We start from the raw sequence: 24,963 nt of genomic DNA on the forward strand, positions 1-24,963 counted from the left end.
AGTAATTAGTTAGCTACATATTTAAACATGAATACACAATACACCGGTATATAGATACTGATTTGGACACACAAAGGTCACAACCTGTGATTGGAGGTCACAAGACAGTGTGTCATTCTAGGAACGATTGTTGTACTTCAGCAGGATGAGTCTCACGCTGAGTCTTTCTCCTCAATCATAGTCGGCCTCGTCTGCTTTAGGTGAATGATGGAAACCTGTATTATAATCCTGCTATTGTCTAATAGCAGCCATACTTCTACTACTGTATGAAAAAAAATATATATTTCATTAAATGTTCCAGCATTCAGTACAAAGGATACTTTCCAGGAGTGGAACATAAAAAATGTGCTGTTTGTACAGAACCTATGATTTCCTGATTAAGCAACTTCATTCCACTACATTTAAAAAGGAAATTACACCACATCACTCTAATTAATTTATGTGATAGATGTTGTGATAATTAGTCTCTGACTGCAGGCAGTGCCACTGGAGAGGGATGTTTATTTTAAAATAAACAGGATTGCAGAAATGTTTGTATTCTTCTTTCTTGTGTTTTAACCATTTTGTGACCTTGTTTGGCTCCCTGATCCCAAAGGTTGAGACTATGGTTGAGACCCACTAAACGTACATGCAGTACAGTAATAAAAGGTTGGTACAGATGCCCTTTAGACCAGCTACAACTTGGGGTTTAAGTTAATCAATAATCAATAATTTGACTCTCTGGAACTGTCCTTTATATCTATACTACTTTTCCTTGTAATGTAGGTTTATGATTCTCTGAGATATAGGAACTTTTATCTGATTTTACAATCTCTAAGTATCTTTTATCTCTGGTGTTTTACGATTGTGCTGATCCCGCAGACACAAACACAGTTTTATTGTTTAAACCATGAGTCAAATTATAGTCTGATTTAATTGGAACTGCATTATTGAGTCAAAATCAAAGTCATCATAGCCGCTGTCTGGGCTCAGTTTAATCAAGTTGTTTACAGTTGGTGTGGGTGTAAAGGCTTGTGGCTTTGAAATGAATACCTATGAAAAAAATGTATACAGGTTCATTTGATTTCCTGAGGGCCTCAGGCGTATCCTTATGAACCTGTCATCATCAATCATTGACCGCGCTGGTAAGAGTGTGTATGAGTTCTCTTCTATAAATACCTGACATATCGAGCATTTCAGGTCACGTCTAAGATCATAAAAAGACCTTTTTGTTTTGTTTTATGAGCAAGAGGCAGCTGCACAAACTCCACACACAGGTGTATTTCTGGGATGAGTTATATCTGTAAAAATACCTTCTGTCACAGAGTTAAGCGTGTCGTTAATGAGGTCATTTCATTGCTGATATCATCTTAAAGAAACACAACCACACACACGCACCAGACAGATATTTGGCACGGAAAACAGGACACCAACTCCCACGAAAACTGTTTAATTGACTCCTCAAACATTATTTACACATTTCCAGAAGAACAACACAAGTGCCAGATGACAAAAAACCAAGAAGACACACAAAAAAACACAGAACATTTAAATAAAAAGGAAGAATCACTAGTCTAAATCAAACATGAGTTGTCTAAATATGTTTAATGAATCAAGATGTATACAGGATAGGAAAGTGCTTCTCCTGTAGATATTGTGTTATTAAAACCACCTGCTTGTTTCAATGTTTATTTATGATAATGATATTGTTCTTTGTTCATCTCTTGAGGAAATATAAGGCAGGACCGCTCAGCGCCATTATTGATGCCTTAGCATTATCTTGTGTGTGCACTTCAGGACCCAAAAAGTCTTCAATTTCCTTGGTTTACATTCTGGTTTGGACGCTACGCTCCAAATGTTTGTGTTCACAAGGAATCTGACTGTTTGGGACCATCATGCACAGAACAGAAATAGTCCTTATTTATTTTAAGATTTTTTGTTGTTTTAGTCCAGTAAGGTTTCTTAATGTGCACTGCAGGACAGCAGAGTGCTTTTATTGTGAAGCATTTTGAAGGCATCAGTGGCTCTATTAGACAGCTTGTACTATTATTTAACGGATATTTTGTGCAGATGTTGTAATTTCAGACCCACTTTCCACTTGGTCCGATTGTGTCGAGAGAAACTCAGTCTATCACAGATTACAGGATAAGAAGGCGGAGCTTTGATCCGACGTCCAGCCCACAGTTTATACAGTAGAATTAGTTGATATGTGACATCACAGACTATTAATATTTCTCAGCTTGAGGCTAGGCTGTTAGCAAACAGTCTCTGTCCTGTATTGCAGCTATATGGTGCTTTACAAGTAACACATTTTACATGAACTGCAGCACTATGCGACCTCTATGACCCTATAAGTTTAAAGGGAGCAGAGCAAGTACAAAAAACTGCAAGGCAACGAAAAGACATTCAGAAGTTAATATTTTTGTGCTACGGCTGCAGGAAACAAAAATAAAACGTTGGGCTTTTTTTTTTCTCTAAATGCAGTAACGCTGCTTCTGAGGCATTTCACAATAATATTCACAAAATACCACAGCAAACAAGTCGACTCGAGACTATCTGCGTCAGCTCGGAGGCACCACTGCTAAGATGTAAAATTGCTATAAAAAATCACAGGCAGATGGAAATATGAATGATACAAAACCACCGTGACAGCATCTGGCTTGCTCAAATGAAGAGACACACAATGAGGAGTGAAATCAATGGAGGCTGTTCAGAGTTTGGAATGCATTATTAGGTAATATAAAAGTACTAAAAATAAAACAGCAAACTGGCCCACTGTGAACACATATACAGCAGCTGTCACGTTAACGTAACAGTTTCACTTACATGAGCGGTTCAATGTGAGGCTTTTAACTACAAAATGATTCTTTATGATTGAATTATTAATCATACATTCCTCAATTCTCTTGCTAATATATTTTCATTACATTCATCTACTATGTTGCCTGTTTTCACTTTCATTGTCCCAGCTCTCTTGTGTGTGTAGATTGTTCAAGCCAGGCTGTGTCAGTGAAAGGCACTATAGAGGAGAAATTACTGCATCACAACTAGACTGACACGTACTACATCAGAACATCGTCTAATACATTATTACATGACCTCTTTTTGAACTTGTCCATGTCGGGTGAACATTCAAACAGATCGGGACGACACTTCACTTCAACTCAGTAAATTTGTTTTGTATATTTTAATCAATTTTTAAGACTTAAAGCTCCTGTGAGGAGTTTTTTGCTGGTTATGAAACAGATTGAAATTAATTCTTTTTCCTCTATATGACCTACAAAAGCAAACCAGACCATCAGCAACAAAATTGATTATTTCTATATAGTTATTATTAATGCCTGAAACCGCTGGCTAGGTGTCAGACGAAGCGATTAATTGCACGCTGCCTTTGTTTACATTTTCCAGCGCAAATATTAAAAGTGAGTTATACATATGACTGTTAAAGAAAGCAGGATAAGATTTTTTGTTGAAAACCACCACTTAAGCATGTACAGGACAAAATCAGCAAACAGATAAGAGGTAAGGCTTTGTCCACAGGGGGCGCCAAAGCAACACAAAGCGAAAGTTCCTCACAGGAGCTTTAAATGAGTTTATCAGGATTTTCTCCGTTAAATTTACTGAACTGACTGAGGAGAAGTGTTCGTCGACCATCAGGATTTAAAACTAAGCCCCTTCACCGATTAAAAAGGACACACACAATAACACAGAAACACACATACAGTGACATCAGTGGCCCTCTGAACACACACTGGACCATGTAACTGCATCCCCATAATCCTCGAATTATAATCATACTGTTTTTACAAGAATCCGGGAGATGCAGTGGTAGTTATTGAAGCCCCCTGTTTTCCATTTACCCTGCGTTTGTGCTGCAGACAATTACAATGAAAAGAAAAATATGTTTCACTTAAGTTTCCAGTAGGCTTTCCTAATCAAACAAGTGGCTCGAACAATGACAGAATGAGCAGAAAAAAAGTGACTTTAAAGGGGGGGTATTATGCCAATTTCAAGATTCATATTTCACTCTGTGATGCCTGTGGAGAAGCTAAGCATAATTTACAGCTAAAAAAACACTCACACTGGTGCTTTGTGCAGGCCCTCGTACAGCCCTCTGCCTGAAATGACTCGGTCAGCTCTGTCCCTTTAAGAAAAGCCGACAGCAAGCGTGTAGAAAAAACTGTGTGAAACCTGGCGTTCACAGCAGCCTGCAGACTGAGCTGAGAAGCCTGGGGATTACTCCAACATACTTTTACCTACAGATCTGAAACTTCACCCATGTTTAGCATGAACATCCAACATTGTAACATTATATGTCTTAAAATGTGAAACAGCAAAACACCCCCTCTTTAAGTATTCAGTACAAAGTGTCTGTCACTGATTTATATTCACACTGGTTTTCTAGAGCTTTATGGCAGCCATACAAATAAAATAAAAAAAGATAGTTCTATAATTTAGCCATTTTATGGTCATATTTAATCTGAGATTTAATCTCTTTATTGTCCCCTCTTAAAGAAAACAATTGGATTTGGTTTAAAATAGAAAGTTTGACCAATTATTGTCATAAATTCCTATGCTTTAACAATCATAAAATCCCTAAGGTTCACATATTTCTACTTGCTTTTCCTTTCAATCCCCCCACATATACGCAAACACACAACACGCGTACACTCGCTCAAACACACAGACACGCACACACTTCCTCACACACATTAAAAACAGACAGAAACACACACACAGACACACACAGCCCTACTGTGGGGCCTCACAGTAATTTAGCTCCACAGACAATAGAGCTGAACAGTGAGATTGCCACTCTGCATGCCGGTAGTTTGTTCCAGGCGGTCATGTGATCGTTGCTGGTCTAGGAGGAGTTCAGCAGGTTGCTAAGGACTGCAGAGAGGAGAATAAATACAATGTAAAGGTCGTAACATTTCAGAGTACTGCGTTTGATTTATGCATTTAGTGTGTGTTTACATGCGTGTGTGTGTTTTGGTGGCCTACCCTGGGGATCTGACTGAGCCTCTGCAGCATCAGCTTTGCGTGCAGCTTCTGGATCTGCTTCTGATCACGAGATTGAGAGGCAGATGCGAAAGCACAGAAAGACAATGTCAGTTTGGTTTCCATAAGCGTTAAATGAACTGAGCATAAATTCATAAATTCGTGATATCATTTAGTGTGACATTAAGAGCACCCTAGGGGACGTTCTTGGGTTGCTAATATTTCTCAGCTCTAATTGCTCATTATCACCACCATGAACATTTGTCACAGATTTTTTTTCTGGTGTTAAACCTCAATACTACTTATTTCTGAGCAGTCAAGCCTTCCCGGTCCATTTCAATAGCGCTACGTGAGCCTGACATGCTAATTTAATGTCACTTCCTCATTAATATTCATGAATACTGACTGAGCTGTCTGAGAAATGTGCGGGGGAAGAAGAGAAATGAACCTGTAAAAGTAACATTTAGTCAAATTTTATTCAGCATTAATAAATAATAGCTATTACTGTATATATTCACAGTATAAACCTTTAGCTGGATCTGACTCCTGCCCGACATTGCTTGAGCTGAGTGGCCTTCTGTTGATGTTGACAGTAAATAGAAATTTGCTGAATTGGTCGTATTGGTATGCAGGGTGTGTGTGTGTGAGTTGATTGTAATTGACAACACTTTCTAAAGGATTAAGCTGACTTTGCTATGTCTCAAAGGCAGACTGCTGACCTCCAAAGCAAAATAATAAATAAAGCAATGTTTTACTAAAAATGTCAGTAGCTGGATTAGAGGCTTGGATTCTGCTATGGTAAAAGTTACCCATATTTGACTCTCCTGAAGGGTGTCACTAAAGCCCTTTTCACACATGCACTGCACTTCTGAAAATGTCCCTGGGCTGCATGTGTGAACGCAAACAGACACATTTAGCTCCCTAAAAGTGAAGCTAAAACATCCAATTCGCCCCCTGCTGACTGGCTGCAGTATAGGTCATAAAGCCCGCCTCCTCCATGTTAACAGATGGGACATGAGTTAAACTATAAAATCAAAATACACGCCGAATACATTTTTCTCAAACATGGTTTCTGTCATTTTAGCTAGTTATTATCATGCTGATTTGTGTCCAAGTGTTCATTTTTCTGAAAAGTTTAGTTTTAATTAGTTATATGATGCTGTAAAAATGATGATTGACAGTTTTGGTGACAAATGTGGCTCCTGCAGCCGATCTGTTCCAGATTAACAGAGTAGAGGAGGAACGGTGAGTGGAGAAGTAACTAAAACAATCACTCCACACACTGAAGTTTCCATATCTGTGAATATCTGCTTCAGACCAACACATGAAGCACATGAAGCACGTCAACGTGTGGGATCTTTGCTGTGTTTTTTTTGATAAGTTAAGTGTGTGTTTTGGTTAGCAGAAGTGGCTACGTCGGCTCCAACCGCCAATCTCTACTGCAATGATCAGACTCCAAATGATGTCACCAGCGCAAGATGGCAGGGGGCTAATTTGGCTTCAATTTTGTACAATGAGAGCAGATGGAGACGCGTCGTCCGACTTTATATACAGTTATTACAGGAGTGTCACGAGTGAATTATTTAAGGATCTGAACTTCTGATTGTGGTCAACATTAGTTGAGTGAATGAAACATTTCCAGGGATGGACCTAAAAAAAGACACAGGCTCAGGTTATTGAAAGCATTTGCTTGACTGCTCACGTGGCCACAGGAGCAAAATCTCTCGCAGGCTTTTGTTTCAAGACACTTGAGTCCAAAAGTGCAAAGACATCTCCTGAATAAGTGCTGCAGTTCAGTCCAATATGAAACCTCGTGTACACCTGTAAATGTCACTTAGATTTTTTGGGTTAAATAGCCAGGAAGATAATTACCCTGTCTGTTCTTGAAGCACAGTTTCTGCTTCTGGTAGGCGACGTATCCAGCAACAGCTCCCACAATAGCGATAACGACGGCACTCAGGATGCCTGCTAAAGAGCCAGAGCCGCCCTCTGTGGGAGACAAACACACAGAAAGAGATAATTGACACCTGTGCGTCAGAGCTGCACATGCAAAGTCAATTTGCATTAGGGCTCTGAACACATTAGCTTGAGCACGCTTTAGGACACAAATGGGACTGTGCTGTGGCGGATGGTTGTCAGTGTAACACCTACTTAATGAGATTGTAATGTTCGGTATCACCACTGGGTGCCATTTTGCAGTTGAAATAATGAATGGCAGCTCAGCAGCGAGGCTCAATGACATGACATGATGTGTGTGTCCGCAAGTGAGAGGGTGCGTCTGTGTGTGCGAGAGAGAGAAACAGAGAGAGATATGCAGCATCTTGCTCAAGTATTTTCTGATCCCCTTCCGCTCTCCTATCCTATAATTTAGATCCAAAATAGCATTCAGCCACCGCACATATATCTGTCTGCACCTGTAACCCAGTTACTATGACAACATGTATCTGCATAGTTTTCATGCTGTGTCATAACAGTAAATGTGTCTCATAGACTATTAAAGGCATAAAAACAGATGCACACATACAGCCTATAATTTCATGATTATCATAATAAAAACTTAAGTACATTTAAATACTCAACTACAAGTATTCATTTAAGAAAAATAATGAAGTACTATCAGAAGATTATAGTATAGTGCACCTAGTGCTCTTATCAGAGAATTACTCAGTTTGTTAGTGAGCACGCGTAGTGTTACTAGTGCTAGCAAGCACTGCCGTAAAGTATACCCCCGCAGCCCCCGCAAGACGGCGCCTGTCAACAACTAGGCTATTGGAAAAGAAGTATCTATCAGGGCAACTATTTACAGACGTGGGACGTGGATTTCCGGGACGGCATATGTTCTGGTTTCTGATTGTAGTTCGCTTGTAGTCCGAGTAGTATTGACCAATCACGCATCAGCAGGCTACGGTGTGGAGAGCAAAAGCAGATGGAAAATAATGCATCGCAATGACATTCCGGCTCCCATCAGCGGCTATCTGATGATGATTAAGCTTCGTATTAATCTGTATAAACAGACACCTGCATGCTAACAGCTCCGTTCTAGATCTTAAATTCAACTTGACATAAACTCCCATCAGAAATGATTTATCTGACCTCCGTTTAACAAACAAGCATTTTAAAAGTAGTTTTTCTTCTCCTCTTAAGGACAGACCTGACAAAGTTTCATTTTTTACTTTTTATAAATCTGCATCGTGATGTTGAAATTTCAGGGAAGGTAAGACCCGTTAATTAAAGTAAATCACAAGAAGAAACGGTTTATTTATCTGTAAACAAAGCAGCACGCGAAAAGGAAGTCTTGACTGGAAGTCGTTTATGCCGTTTACCCCGGCATCTTCACCAGTGTCCGCAGAGACCCTCATGTGATTTGTTACGGTGTTGCTAGTGAGAATACAAAGATGTAATTACAATAACCTAAACATAGTTTACATGTGAATAACAGGTCTTTTTTCTAAGGGTTAAAATAAATATTTAAGTAACTAAATGCAGATGTGAGAAAGACATCTACACGTTGTTTGACTACTTGTACTTTATGCAGTATTCATGCTTTGATGTGCATCATCGTGTAATCTAGGGAATAAGGGAGGTAATATTTAATGGCAACATCATGCTAGAAAAGCCCTGTGAATTGACTTTCAGTGATTTTATTCTGCTCTATTGTCCTATATTATTGTTTTTACTCCTTGTTCTTAGTTACAACTCTTATATAACAGTTGCCCTTTCTTGTCCCTGCAGTGGTTTCAGTCAACACTAAGTAATAATGGCAGGATATGCTGAAGTGATAACGGAGACAGAGAGAGACGGCGGGAAGAAAGGATGTTGGGGTTGAATGGATGAGTAAGAAGCGAGATTGAGAGAGTTCAATATATATCCAGCTGTAAACAAAGATAAAAGCCGTTAAAAATAAGGGAGCGGCATGAGTCAGAGAGCTCATGTGAGTCAGGATGAATTCCAAAACGTGAATGAGTCACTGAAATTAATTGGAAAAAAAAAAACCCAGGATGATAAAGTGAGTCAGTAAAAGGAAGTAAAGGGGAGTTCAGACAGGTACGAACATGCAGGTGCACAAATGCAAAGCGCCAAACATGGACACACCAGATGGTCTGGTCTTAAACAAACTGACGGAAAAGACGGAACACTCCGGAGCTATGGAAACAAACACAATGGGAACCGTTTGTGGTCAGCAGCCACGACCCCTATCACATGACTGTTTGTGCTACATGGCATGGGTCAGAGGTCAGGGGAAAATGTGCTACAGTAGCTTGTGGATACATCAAGATGTGTATGTGACTTCCTGTCGTTATGTAGTCAAACTTAACATGCTGACCCATGACTTTTGATACATAGAGAGATGCAATCAACTAACTTTCCCTTATTTTAAATATATATTCTTTATTTTAATACAATTAAAAATTTTAGAACTGGTGACCAAAACCTTTTACGTATTTCGTTAAATTCTTCAACTTACAGGTACAACTTTCCTCCTTTACTGACCGTGTCATTTTTCAATCTATGCTAGGGTACCTATAGAATTTGAAAGGAAGTTCAAGTGCAAAAAGAAAAGCTTGAAAATGTCATGCAGCAGCTGCAGCAACAACACACCTGTCATGCTTTGCATGACACAACAAAATAGGGGAGCACTTATGTGGCAGGTGTGTTTGGAACAGTGTGCAGGAGGGTGGCTTCATGTGTCCAAAACAGACAAAAAAAGAAGGAGAACTCACCTTGGGCTTCAGGTTTGTCGACTGTTTAAAAGAGATGACAGACAAAGAAACAGTTAGGATCATGAAACCGAAGCATTTACAAACTGGTTTAACAGTCGTGCCTTGAAGTGAAAAGCAGATACATCTGTGGAATGGCCGCGTGACAAGTAATTTGAATATTAAAACTAAGAGAGCTACATACTGAATGTGACACAAGGAAACGTTTACTTAAAACATGCACAAACATGCACCTGTCGTTCTGCAGTATCTGCTTTCCAGCTTAACAAACGGGAGCGGAAGTAAGAGCTGGCACTGCCAACAATAGTAGCGTGACTACATGTGAGAATACACAGTAAAATACTTCCAAAGAAGGCCAGTTTTAAGCATCGTTTCAACTAAACAATAGAGAAGAGGATACACTCTTGTATCCTGTTTTTATTGTCAGAAGCATGCAAGTAATATCCTGTGTTTCACCAAGTTTCAGTACTATAAAAATCCCAAATACTGCTGCTGCAGCTGCAAAACAACAACAGCTTCTGACTGGGATTTGTGCGATTTGGACTGAAGGTAGCGTCATGTGATTGTTGGTATTACATATACTGTAAATGAATGTAAAACAAAAGGCTTACCATCGCCTGTGGCGCCAGCAGCTTTTGCTAAAGAGGGAAAGAAAGAGGCATGTGATTAAAGGAGGCATTATAGGTTGTAGTTTTAATGTGTTAATGATGCATGTAAAGCACTTTGACAGAAAGGGACGAGAAGAAGAGCGAGATTATTCTCTTTGTTGTACTTTATACCTCTGAGGCATTAGAGGTTTAGAGTTTCTGTCCCAACCAGTCTGGAAAAACTCACACACAGAGCTCTGCAAAAAAATGTCCCTCTTTTCCACTCATAGAAAGAGAGGGAAACTCTCTCTCTCTCTCCCTTGATCAATATGCAAACAACCCTATTATCTCATTCTGCCTGTCTGTATTCGCCTGTGACATCACGGCTACCTGCTTCAACTTGACAAATCCGCTAATCACAGAGCGCTAAAGAGGAGCGTCTTTCACCAGATTATAATGATTATACAGACCTACACGAATCAGCTTACAGACGGGGAATAAAAGTGTAAGCGCTGAGAAAAGCTGCTTCAGGAAAATCAGCGTTTAAGTTGTCAAATTTCTTTGTGGCTGGTGATTAAACTTTCTCAACCCAGGAGGTAAAACGAGCCAATTTGTTGCCGTGTCATGGGAACGCAGCTCATTAAATTAGAATGGCAGACTCTCGGTGAAGAGATCCAACAGAATAACAGTTCATGAGGCGCTGAGTAAGTGGCCTTGTGCAACAAAGCGTTTGGCAAAAGGGTTTTGATGCCAAATTAGAACAAGTACAGAAAGATGGCTGCCTTATTTTTTTTTGTCATTGTTCTTTTGACTGTGTTAATGCTGTTTTTATTTAAGGCCAGTTACAGAAAGGCCGATGCTTTAGCTCATTGCACAAGAATCTATTGGTTAATAAGCTGCTTTTGCTCAAAAATGTGTTTTGAAAGTTATGTTTAGTTTTTTAAAGCTATGTTTATGTGATTAACATAGCTATAAAATAGCCTTTTTCAGCATTTACAAAGAAATTTGATAAAATCAAACATCCCACCCACTTCCTGTTTACATGAGCAATTGTTGACAGGCTAACAAACACAAAGTATTCAACCCTCCGTGTTCAAGAAGGCATAATGTAAGTCCCTAGAGTGGAGATGCTGCTGATTCCATGGAAATCCAGTCTAAACAAGCGAGGCTAATCTCACAGTTTGAGATGCAGAATGACAAGAAATTATCTTTGAGATGTGGTACTTAGGAAACATTGTTCAGTTCCACTGAAACTCCCTTCACCAGTACCTGTTTGATATGCAAATTTTGAAGCCAACTGTTCTTGTGTGGATCCCTTAATTCTTAATTCTTTCCCTTAATTGTTATGGGAAATTACTTACGCCCAGGTTCCAAACTGCGGCTCTTTCCTGGCTGTGATGGGTTCTCCGCTGCGGTCCCTTCTGACAGAGCATCTTCCAAGTTGAATCCCAGATCTGAAAAAACAAAAACATATCATCGGTGACAGAAATGCAATATCCATCCCTGCAGGGAAATTCTCTTTTTTAACCGACCCGCCCAAGAGGGATTTCTCCAGATGTTCACCCCAAACATTTAGTTTCTCTATCACACTATACTTCACTTTCTTTATTAAACTAATATGATGATACCATCTACCATCATGGAAGCACTCCCCAGTTCACTCCCTCATGTCCCCGAGTGAAAGCCCTGCAGAGGCGTCCCTGATACGGACCCTGAAACACTACCTGCTCCAAGGGTGTGACAGTGATCTTCTGACTTAGATTAAAAGGATATCATCTGTCCTGAACAATACGTTACCCTGACTCCAGATTCATTGGGGAAAAACCCAAGTGACTTTATACAACATGTGTGACTCAGAGCACAAAACAGTTGGAGGCCGGGCGGGGCGAGGTAGCATCGCTGAATTATCTTAGGGCTGATGGAACCTCAGAGGTGCAATTATCCAGTGATCTGCTCTCTCGCATGAAATAATCCTGACTTTTAATCATAATGAGTTAGTACTGAGTTTAAATCAGGATGAGTCACAAGTGAGTGCATTCATGTTAAGTAATGAAACCAAAGTTAGAGCCAAGTTTCACTCCACATATTCTCATTCCTTTGTGCTCATTACTTTCTTCTCTGGTCTCTTCATTAAACTCATCACCTTCTCCTCTCTTCTTCTTCCCCTATCTTCCTTTAACCATATCTCCTAATTAAGGAGGTAGAATTATACAGGCCAGATTCCCACCTCATGACCTTCCTAAGGGACATGCTCTTTAAACGAAAAGCACATCTGCTTTCTATTATTTGTTCAGAAATTAGGGAGTTGCAGAAAATGATACATGATAGCTCTTGAAAGCAGGACATGTGCATTATTTCAAATGGCTGATAACACCATCAATAACATCCCTGGGTCAAAATATGACACAGTGGAGCTCTAATATGTTTTGAAATATTGCGTTAGGAGGACCAGAGTAGAGATTCAAAAAGTCTCTTCAGAAATTGTGCAGTGACTTTAAAATTATTTTCCATTCTGAGCACACTCAGTTGCCATTTTCATTAAGGTTTTAAAATGCTGCTATGTAGGATTTTAAACAGCTCAGCTTCCTAGTGATTCCATTGTTACTTTAGGGATTAAACTAAACAGGTTTTAACGATATTTTCTGTAAGTAATATAAGTGCTCTTATATGATGAGAAGAACATATGAGTCATACTGTGAAGAAAATATTTGTGGTACGCCTTATTAATTTGTTATCTAGTTACAGACTTGGCATCAAAGAGGTTGAGGTTTAGGTGTTGTGGTTGAGTCATTTGATTCAAATGAGGGTGAAAGAATGAATTGGAGAAAAAAAAGCAATCTTTTTACCTGCGTTCACCTTTGGTGCAGCGACATCTGGTTTATCTGTTGGCAGAGGCAAAGAGCAGATTAATGGTTTGTTTGATGAAACATGTAAACACCACTTTGTAAGACCCGGCTTGTGACAACTTATACATTTCTGATTGGTTAATTATGACAGTCCGAGGTCTGTTATTTCTCGATAACATACCGTTGCTATGAAGAACAGACTGTTGCTAGGGATGCTTATTTGATTAGTATGTTTACAGAGGGGAAAAAAGAGACAAGAACAGCAGAGAAAAGCAATAATGGTTGAAATATGCAAAAACTGAAGGCTACAACAGAGAGAGCTAAGAAACTGAAGAGAGCACATAAAATAAACATTGAAAATAATTTAAACACAGTAGGCCTGCGGGATACGGCGGCGTTTATAGATGGTGAATGGATAAGAAAATGTCAATAGACTCTGACAGTGATGAGACAGAAAACCTCAAACTGCACAATAACAGCTAGCTTAGCCAATTTTAATGTGACTAATAACAGCTAGCTTACCTCATTTTAATGTGAGTTATAACAGCTAGCTTAGCTCATTTTGATGTGACTTATAACAGCTAGCTTAGCTCATTTTAATGTGAGTAATAAAAGCTAGGTTAGCTCATTTTAACATGAGTAATAACAGCTAGCTTAGCTCATTTTAATGTGAGTAATAACAGCTAACTTAGCTCATTTTAGCGTGAGTAATAACAGCTAGCTTATCTCATTTTAATGTGAGTAATAACAGCTAGCTTAGCCAATTTTAATGTCAGTAAAAACTGCTCGGTTAGCTTATTTTAAGAAGGCTACAAAGTTAACAGTTGCTATGGATGCATCCCTTAATGTGAGTGTAATGGACTATTTTTAAACAGACAATGGAAATATAATCATTTTTAAATTAATACAATAATTTCCAAATCAATATTTTGTTCCAAATATTTGATTTCTTAGTAAATAGCCGTATAATAAGCGGGATAATGTATAGCACTATAGTATAGGGCGTCGTATCGTGGTCCTGCTACTCCCACTATAACAACCTGCTCACTATACATTATCTCTTTCAGAATCAATGGCAGAGCAGATGTGGAACGCTAATCTGTTATCTGGATCTTTCATAGAATTAGAAAATAAAAAGTCATATCTGGAAAGACATTAATACATATCTATATTAAAAAATAAGCTGAATGCATCTCCCCTAAATCTCTAAAGCCCCCATATTTAGTTTTCACACCTATTTAAAAAGTGCTCAAAAAGGAGGAATATCTCATTTCGCTCTACTACACTAAATTACATGCATATTAAGGTCTCACATAATTTGAGGCGATTTATCATGACTTTAGAAGCCTGTTTCTACCATACCACACTATGACATAATAATTGGACAGAATGTGCCAGAACAAAGGCACAGAACATGAACTTTTACAAACAAGTTTGTACAGTTTCCCCATGTATAGGACACGCATTTCAAAGAGGTGAGCTCATCTATGGAGAACGCGTGTTTCACTTTCACTACGTCTTTCACTTAAGGCTTCTATATGTTCCTTTCTTATCAAAATAAACACATGTACAATGCATCCGCTCTTACCAAAATGCCTGAGCATGTAGCCATGTATAAATTCCTACCCACTGTCTCATTGCTCCGGTCTGTACCAGGGTAATTTTCTGTATGTTAAAAAATGCATGTAAATTCTTGCTTTCATGACTGCAGTGTGTGTCAGATTGTGCTGTGGTCTTTTTGCCTTTCTTTCCTTCAATGCATGAACGAGTGTGAGATGTTTGCACACATAATTCTGTATTCTTACTTGTAGGGAAGGGGACGACTGGGCCTGTTGGGGCTTCTTTAACATCTGTATCAGTTTCTTCCTTACTATCTTCCTCTGGATCTGCTGCTGGTGCTGCAGCTGTATCAGCTTCACCCTGTTGAAATTGTTAAATATAGCATACTGTAAAAACATGGAGGAAAGACATATAAAGTTGTTATGAATAATACCTGGGTTATTGGCACTTTGATTTCATTGGAATGGGGAAGTTTGTTAGACCATAGTTTATTTGTCAGAATAACTGTGTTTTTCGCGCTGGCAGCACCCACCGGCACTAACCGTTGCTGGGTTACGAAAGTTGTCTGGCGGCACTTCTGCTTCCCTTTGTAGTGACCGTTTAATCTGTTTTAAATTGCTCTGTATGTTTAATATTTGCTTTTATTCAAGGAAAGTTTGCAAAGTAAACATAGAAACAATGGAAAGGAATGGTGTCCTGGCATTAGCAGCAGCTCTACACCTGGACATTTTACAATCGAAAAAATGAAAGGATTAGCTTTTGCCCCGCCATTGTTGTTCACAAAGTTGATATCGGAAGTCCCACCCATTCTTGATTTTGATTGGTAGGTGAGGGAGAATTGACATTGACGAGCACAGCAGTGTTTCAAAGTTGAACCATCTTTCCACTAAGAGTGCTGTGAGCTGACACAGAGGACGTTTTTGCGCTTAACGCTGAACTGCATTGGTTTTGTATAGAAAAAAAGGTGCTGCCAGTGCTAAAAATGCTGTTAGTGGACACAGGCCCTAATCGTTAGCATTTTTTTTAACTTGCACAATAAATACTTAATTTATTTCTGTATGTACTTAATATTTTTAATATATTATTTGTACATGTTTTATTATATATGTTTTGATTTGTTTAACCTTTAAATAATCCCTTTTTCCTCAATAATTTCCCCATTGCTATTGTTATTCTTTAAAGGGCCAAGCTGTCAATCAACTGGCTGTGGTTGGGTTTTTCTGTAATAAATGAAGGGACAAAATAAACAAATGACATCATATAAAAATAAATATATAATACATAACTATTTATGCACAAATATATACATATACAGTATATTTAAAAAAAATCAATAAATCAATAAAAATAATGTAGATGCTTATAATTATTCTTTGTCTTTGTCATTATATTTCAATGACTCTCTTAATCTGCTTCTTACCTTGGGAGAAGCGGTTGTTGTCGTCATGATGGGTTGCTCCTCTTCTTTATCTGCTGGTTGCTCAGCCTCTGTGTCTTTCACCTCAGGATCAGCTGCAGGTTCTGGACAGGAGAGTGAGACAAATGCAGGTATTAGATCACTGGTGTGTTAAAGGCATGGGCGGTTTGTTTAAATGCACTGATTGATTCAGGTTCTAGCAAAACCAGAGAGTTTGAAAAAGTATTTTCAATTTCCCTATTATTAACAGCGTCGAATTTCCATTAATCACCTTGTGTTGTTGCAGGTGTTTCCTCCTCTGTTTCTGCCGTAGGAGTCACCTCTTCTGCATCTTCAGGAGTAGTCTCTTCTTCTACGTCCTCTTCAGTAGTCATCTCTGGCTCAGGTTCCGTGGTGGGTTCAGGGTCAGAAGTGGGTTCAGGGTCAGCCTCGGGCTCGGGCTCGGGCTCGGGCTCAGGCTCAGGCTCAGGCTCAGTTTCCGGTGTTTCCTGTATTCACATAATGATATGATTTGACCCAGAAAAAACTCATCTCTACACATCCATAGATAAGAAGCCCCTCAGGTGGTCGGTGCTAAGATTAAGTTCATCTTATTATCTAAATATGCTACATCAAACTTTCTAACCCTCAACCAAGATGCAGCTTTCATAAGGAACACGTTTTGCAGCCAAGTCTCAGCTTATCAAATGACAGCCGGAGGATTTAGAACTGGATTTTCTCCAGAATTCAGTGAGCTTGACGAGTTCAAGGTCACACAGAGGCACCGTTACCTTGAAACACTGAATGATTCAGGAGGCCCTGAGCTGGTAGAAGTTGTTAGGCTCTGTAGATTTGTATTTTCAGAGCTTCTAGTCGTGCTTCTAGCTTCGCAAGCTAAACATTTATTGGAGTTTTGCGTGAGGAACACTTTGAAATTGAGCTTTTGAACTACTGTATATTCACCATACTTTATTCACCCAGTTGGATTCTTCTGTATTTAAGACCAGTTCTTAAAAGAGTAGGCGTTATTTTGACATCCTAAACCAACACACAAACTATTCCCATTCTTTACCTCAGTTGCGGGCTCAGTTTCATCCTCCGCTGCAGTTTCTTCGCTGGCTTCTGTTGTTAGGTCTTCTTCAGGGGCCTCAGTGGTCTCAGCTGCCACCTCCTCTGTTGGGGCTTCATCATCTAAACAAAGAAGTGTGAAGAAAGAAAGTTTTAGAATAATGAAGGAAGAGCACACACTTCAGGGACATATCAATTTCAAAAAACCCTGCTGCTTCAATAAACATCAAACAGCTGACAGAAGTCTGCGTAGCTATGATTTACTTTGTAAAAGAAGAAAGGAGGCAGACATGGCAACCCAAAATCCATTTCTGTGTTTCAAAGGGAGGTACTCCTGAATTTGAATCCTTAAAATGCATCCTCAAAAGGTAATATACTGACAGTTTTTTGTGTCATTATAAGAGGAAACTCTATATTAAATAGTACTTTTTGAATATAAGACTGGTAGTGATTAGTATAACCATTGGTAATTAAAAACTGCATGCCTTAATCCATCTGTTATCATTTAAAACCATTAAAATCATCCGTCAGAAAGGTCGTTAAAGATGTTGTGGATTCAACACATTCTCTTACATGTCTATCACCACCGACACACACACACACATACACAGAGCCACACCCTGCTCTGATTGGTGCCTGATGTTAACGCTCCAGCCACAACTGGATGACGGACACATTGATAAAGTCCGACCTGCCCCAACATCATACTCGGCCTCGACCTCAGCGGCGGCATAGCAGCTGCGTGCTAATGAGAAAATACAAAGTGTGCGTCTAGGTCATTGTGTGTGTGTCAGATGAGCGCGGTGCTTGAGCAAGCGCTGTGACATTCCCCTGTTGCATGCGAGGAGCTGAAACAGCAAACTGGGCCCTGACTTGATCGGTGCTTTGCTCTGCTGATTTCAGCAGCACCCTGATGCTGGTTCATCTGGGCAGCAGATCCTTTCAAAATAAAAGTAGCAGTCATTGACTAAGAGGCAGAGCCATCTAGAAATAATGGTGTTGCGTGGACTGAAGAAGAAATGTTCAGAACGGCTGGACATGCACTTAAAAGTACAGATTTTCAAAATAATTCATATCAGAAAGGAATAAGAGTTAATAAGATTTTGCTGCTCTATCATAACCGTCTTTCTTATTTTGCTTTAACAAAACAATCATCTTTTTATGCTCATTGCCAATCGAGTTTCCAAGATGGGATCATTGCAGTTGCCAAGCGAGATCGTATCAGAATCAGCAAAGCCTAGAGGGAGAGCGGCACGAACACATCTCAACTATTTCCATCACACAGTAAATTCTCTGGAGGTGAGCAGCACCGGTGACAGCCTGGCTCCCCTCGCTCTTACACACACACACAAACACAAACTCATACCATAAAATAAATCATACACACACATGCAAGTGCACAAGGGAAATGACGAAACACACACCACATGCACTCGTTCACATGACAGGGCGAAAAAACAAGCGCTCTTTGTTTCTCTCAATCCCTGTTTTTCCAGTAAATGTCACTGTATTACAGAGCATTCAGAGCTTCATATGGAGCAGGACTGCATGTGTGAATACATGTATGAGCAGGTGTGCTGTGTGTGGGCGGGTGTGTGTGTTACACCAGGCTGTCTTTATCAAAGTGTACCATCATTCGAAGGGTTGAGCATAGTTTGGATGCAAAGATTTTGGTGATTGTACAGAACAGTTAGAACCTTAACATGACAGTCAGTGGAACGTTAGCTTTATCTTGCCTTTATCTATAGAGGACTTTTCAAAATAAAAGTCAAAGAAGTGCTTCACAAAGACAGCAAAATAAAACAGGAAGGGCGTTAAATCATCAGAATATCAAAACTTGAAAGAAAAGGATCTCTGACGTGTGAGTGTGTGTGTGTGTGTGTGTGTGTGTGTGCATTACTGTTTATGCTTCCCCTTACAGTAAATGAGGGCACATTTCCTCATGGCATTATGCTTACATACACGTGTGCGAGGTATGTGGCTCTCATGTAACTCCTCTTTGTGTGTGTGTGCATGTGTGTGTGTGTGTGTGTGTGTGTGACAAAGACAGAGAGAGGTACACTGCCCACCATACAATCTCTCTCTCTCTCTCTCTCTCTCTTGCCACTCTATAGAACATTCTGTTCCCATCTATCAGTTTGCCACTTCCTCCTCTAACTACCTCCACTACACTCCCATAAACCCCCCTCCCACCTCACCCACCCCCCAGCACACACACCCACCAACACACACACATGCATATGTCCGACCTCATAAAAACACCTTCTCCTCCCCTTTCAGTCCAAACATACAAACAAGCACATGTTCACACACACGTATAAAGTTTTGGTGCGCGCTCACTCCTGCTCTTTAAGGAAGCTGTTTTGTGTTAGTGCTGAAGTGAAACAATTTGTTGCACATCCAAACCTCTCTCTCCCTCTTTCTCTTCTCTCTTTCTTGTCTTAAAGTATGCCTCCCCCCTTTCCTTCTCTCCCCCAAACTCTTTACTCCCTTTGTTTCTCTGCCACTGCTCTCCCTTGAGGCTGATGATTCATCTGTGTGTCTCTGACATGGCTGCACGCGATTGTACGGGACTGTACAGCATGTGCGGAGTTAAACGGCGAAAAGGTCCCCACAGGAAAAGCCTTAAGTTAAACCAGTTGACACATGTGGGAAAAAAATCACTCTGGCAGTTATGTTGTGTTCTTTTAAAAACAAGTGGAGAGAAAGATAAATAAATACACTCCCTGACCACTTCATTAGCTACACCTACACACCTATAAAGCTATCCATTTCCATATGTTACACTATTACAGAGCCTATAAAGTCTGTTTTATGTTCAAACTCTCCAAGAATTGTTTATTCTGCTTTGTCTGTTAGTGAAGTCGTGGTGTTGCGCTGGACTGCATTACAATGAAATGTGTTTCTAATATTCTCCCCGCTCCATGTTAGCAAAGGGTGTGGGCAAAACATTAGACTTTTCAATATATGGCAGTCCACTTCAACAACAAAGCAAACTGCAGCCACAAAGGTTCGACTGTATCTCTGTGAAGGCGTCAATCAAACTGACAGTTATTATCTACGCAAAGGTAGAATATAGATGTCTTTAATTGGTAGAGAAAGAGTCTAGTTTGAGACTTGAGCTTCTAACAAAAACCCTAGATACAAGTAAGCCTATAGTAGCATTAGCTTAGCTTAGCTTACAGACTGGAAAAGAGAGGGAAAACTTGGCTCTTTCCAAATGTAACAAAAACTACTTCCTAGCACCTCACTAATTTAAATATTTGAGGCGTTACAGGGTGTTTTGTGCCAAACTACTTCTTGGCCAGGTACATCCACTTCCTGTTTTCTTGGCATCGCAGTGAGTCACTGGTCAGCGCCAAGAAATAGTCCAGCACATAACACTATATAAAACCACAAATTGTTTTACACTTCTGTCTTAGTGCGAGGTAAAGAAATGACTTATGACTTCTGAGCTTTAGAGCTACTTTTGGTCTGAACCTGACAACCACTGTTTTCAGGCTTTGCGCTAAGCTAAGTTAACTAGCCGCTGGAGGTAGCTTTAAAGGGGCTGTATCTTTTGAATGGATATTCTCATATTGTGCATGGGTTTCACATTTTTGGGTGTTTATCGTTCACAGTGAAAAAGTGAAAACTGCATAATTCCGTGTTTTCCCAGAATTACATGTTTAAAAAGGTCGGCTCTGAAATTGGCCATTCAGAACAGCCGCAGGTTTCTACATAGAACCTCGCTTTCGCTGAAATCGACCAATCGTCACCTCAGGCTGCCTTCTTGCACTAGTCAAGTCGTTGTCAAGATACAAAATTACCATTCCGATACCTCCTGGCTCGTACAGATAAGGCTGAATAACCGTTCCTAGAGCAGCCACGTTTACAATTTTGGAGTGACAGTGCAGCGCGGCCCCACGTGGGGGAGGGGCTACGCGGTCACTCCAAATACTGTCAGCCAATCGTGGCTAAGGTCTAACCTTTGAATGGCAAAACGGCTTGTTCGTTTCAGGAAGAAGGAGAGGCTCCGAAAATTGACTAAATTAAAATATGTATACAATTTATACAACAACGAAACTTTACCCACGTGATTTAAAAACACATTAGAATATTATAAAATTGATTGCACAGCTAAAATATGTCCCCTTTAAATTTGTAGAACAGGCATCAAAGTGGTGTCAATCCTCACATCTAAGTCCCAAAAAATTACACAAAAAAAACCCAATGCCAAAATACCTAACACTAAAATTAATCATTCTCCAAAGACGTTCCAACCAATTTGCTGACTAAGCTAAATGTATACCTTGTTGTGAATTTTTAACCTGAAGTGAAGAGCGGATGCACTCACAGACAGGATATGTCTTGACATTTTATAAGAGCTACGCATGCATGAAAAACACTCCTGATAACCTACCATCTTAGTTAACATTAATATTCGTTTCCCTGTTTTTTATGTTGGAAACCACTTACAAAGAGACTTCTTGTACGTGTCAGGTCAAGTAAAGTCAGTTTATTTATACAGAGCCAAATCATTACAGGGCTCTTTTCACATAGAGCAGCTGTTTTTATAATGACATAACAGAGTCATTAATTTGACTATGCGTGAAAGTAACATGATAGATACACTACTTCAAAGAATTTGTTCTTCTTATTAGCAAATTTACATTTTATGTTCCTTCCAAGCACTTTCGGCAAGTTGCATCACGTCGGCGATCTAAAGTGACAACAGCCAATCGAGCGTGAAGAGAGAGCTGGAACTTTTACATAAATCATGTTTCGCACTTGATGTTTTCGGCCTTAATGCAGGTGCTGCTGTTTTGATAACCAAAGTCTGGAATATGGAACTTGGCTTATGATACCACTTCTCGTTAATAGTCTCATTATGTTTTGTTTATAAAAAAGAACAGAGATGTAAATTTACTTCCCTTCTAATTACTTACCCCTCATTGAATATTACATCATTTGGAGTTTGAGGCTTTAGTGCCAAAAGCAGAGGAACATCATTTGGTTCCTGTCGTGAGATCGTCTGTTTTGTGCAGTTGGATGAGTCATAATGCGTGTACATGCATGCGTGTGTAACCGATAACCAAGCCTTTCCCTGTAACACTAAACCAGACAGTGTGCGTGTGTGTGTGTGTGTGTGTGTGTGTGTGCGAATGTGTGTTTGTCATGTGATACAACAGCACCTCCATAACACATTGTTCTGTCAGGTATGGTTCTATTGTTGGTTTGTAGGACAGAAAGTGCTGTGTTTACCCTAATCATGCACACCTTAAAACAGCCCTCATGGGAGCAGGGAGGAGAGGGAGTGCGTGCATGTGTGCGTGTGTATGTATGTGTGTGAGTTTCACTTCTCAACCACAAGAGTGATTTATGTGATGGGAGTTGAAGGTGTAAACACAGACAAGTCTGCACACACACACACACACACACACCTGGCACACATCACACAACTCTGCCTTCTTTCATCTGCCTGTAAGACACGCTCACACACACATTAATGAAGCTCTCCCTTACTCCCACATGTTCTATACATTAAAGTTATAACCCACGCCCCCGCGCACACACACACACACACACTGCAGATGCTGAGGGCCCAAGGGGAGAAAAAGGCGCTGAAACTAGTTGTGTTGCTGGGTGTTGTCTACAGCTGGAGCTGGATCTAGTTACCCAGACACTCCCTATCCTCCACTTCTATAACCTACACACACCGTGCATGATGTACACACACACGCGGCTGACCCAGCACACCATCTTTTTCGCTCTAACTATGAAGAAGTAGTGAAGAAACTTGCATGCGAGCGAGCGCAGCACACACGCCCTTGGAGATTTCCTGCCTCACCAGCATCCATCGGGATTAGAGCGAGGTTACAGTTCAGCAATTAGGGAGGAAATGTGTGTGTGGGAAAGAGAAGAAAAAGAAGAGGACGCATGTGTGTGTGCGTGTGCGTGTGTGTGTAAAGAGGTGGTTAGTCTGGTGGTTTATATGCTAATAAAAAGTGAACCGGTAGAGTGAGATTACCCCTGATCACGTCCACGCACCAACGTTCAACTGAAAGTTTGTTTGCATAAGATTATTGCTACTTGGACTATCTCCTTCTCACTTCCTTATCTCTGCCTTTCCCTCTTCTTCATGTCTCTTTTATCTTTGTCCAACATCCCTTCTTTTTCCTCCTCGTGTGTGCGTTTTGTCTCACTCCTTCCCTTCTCTGCATCTGAGTTTTATTGCTGGTTCGAACAAAGTGAAATCATTGCATGCGCCGCGGGGAAGGGCAGGGGCCCATGGGCCAGCTGAAGAAGAAGGAAGAGGAAGAGGAGTGAATAATGAAGCATGAAGATATGGAGAAGGAAAAAAAAAAGGAAAAGGCTGATTTAAAGAGCAACAGGGATCTAAAAGACAGATATGAAGACAAAGAGAGAGGGGGAAAAGAGGGGGGAAAAAGAGGGGGAATTTACTTATGTGAGAACAATGGATTTACCACACCCTTTGTTGGCCAAAACTCATGTCCAAAAAGATATGGCTATATAACATGACACACCTATTTTAATTATAACGTCTGGGCTGCAGATCCATGAACAATCACAGCACAGATGAGCTGCTTTTGTGCATTCAGTCAACAGATTTAAACAGGCAGACGAAAACCAAAGGTGAGTAAGATTGACATGCCGACAGGGAGGCAGACAGACTGGCAATCACACTCGCACGGACACAGACATGTATGGATGAGTAATGTGAGGAAGACTGGCAGAGGCAGAGGCGAGAAAGGAGAGAGGGAGAGGGAGAGGGAGATAGGTGAGAGCCAGGGGGATATCAATGAAGGAAAAATGAAGATGACTAAGACAGACAGACAGACAGACAGACAGAAAAAGGACACATCAGCTAGAGAGATAGATAGATAGATAGATAGATATAGATATCTGACGCATGCAAACAGGCAAAAACATCTGCATAAAAGCGAGGACTGGGCTGAATTAATTGGAGAATAAATCATTACCTTGTGCCTTGGCGCTTGTAGCCAGCAGGCTTCCTAATAGCAGAATCCACAGGTATGACATCATGGGAACACGGTGTTCTGGCTTCGACTGAACCGGGGCTCAAAGTCTCCTTTCTTCTCCTTCAAACAGGACAATTAACCGGTCTGAGGGCTTCAGGTGGATCTTGGAGGGCGTGTGCGTCGGTGTGCCGGTGCGTTCTGCGCGTCGATTCTAGAACCCGTGGCGTCTCCAAGGTGCTCAGATGCTCAGCTCAATGCGCGCCACCGCGGATCCGATGCCCTTCCTTTTGTCTGGATTGGAGGAGAAAAAGGTCCAGTCTTTATTAAGGTGGGCGGGGCCCCTCTCCCAAATACAGGCAGGCAGACAGCAGGGCTGTGGAGGCATTAGCTACTCCCTCCCTCCACTAATCAGCACTGTTTAACCATTCAGATCCTATGACTGCTGCCGGCAATTATGATAGGGACCCGTGTTTATCAGCCTCAGGAAAAGCTTCATTAACCCGAAACTCCTTATGAAACATCATCTTCCATTAAAGTCGTCGTGCTTTTAGGTATTTAAAGTAACAGAAGCTGTTTCCTTACAATGGTATAAAGGAATAGAGAAGATGTCCACCTTTAGCGGGGATGAGACTGCCATTACAGGAGATTATCTTACATTTCCAGTAGCCCACCGACGTGCCATCAACCCTTTATGCTAACATGCCCATAGGGATTTAGGCTAATTTTGATGAAAAAGCTTCCCTAATCGGCAGCCCTAGGCCTATAAAACATTTCCATACATAATAATACTTTCCCTATGATTAAGGTTGCCTTCACTGCTCTCTA

At 40.4% G+C, this 24,963-nt stretch overlaps 1 protein-coding gene across 1 annotated transcript; it reads right to left on the minus strand.

The window, feature by feature from the left end:
- Positions 1–1,413: 1,413 nt before the first annotated feature.
- On the minus strand, positions 1,414–24,412 carry LOC138592626 (protein TsetseEP). Its single transcript, XM_069663458.1, has 13 exons — positions 24,139–24,412; positions 17,160–17,278; positions 16,380–16,596; positions 16,112–16,212; positions 14,937–15,051; positions 14,762–14,796; positions 13,132–13,261; positions 11,647–11,739; positions 10,310–10,336; positions 9,702–9,722; positions 6,853–6,969; positions 4,984–5,043; positions 1,414–4,872 (listed from the first exon to the last, which is right to left on the minus strand). The coding sequence occupies exons 1-13, from the start codon at positions 24,200–24,202 to the stop codon at positions 4,844–4,846; spliced, it is 1,128 nt and encodes a 375-aa protein (XP_069519559.1). The 5' UTR covers positions 24,203–24,412; the 3' UTR covers positions 1,414–4,843.
- Positions 24,413–24,963: the final 551 nt, after the last annotated feature.

Source organism: Semicossyphus pulcher, unplaced genomic scaffold, assembly GCF_022749685.1.
Source record: "Semicossyphus pulcher isolate SPU_LCO1_2020_fin unplaced genomic scaffold, fSemPul1.0.p SCAF_15, whole genome shotgun sequence".
Taxonomy (NCBI): domain Eukaryota; kingdom Metazoa; phylum Chordata; class Actinopteri; order Labriformes; family Labridae; genus Semicossyphus; species Semicossyphus pulcher.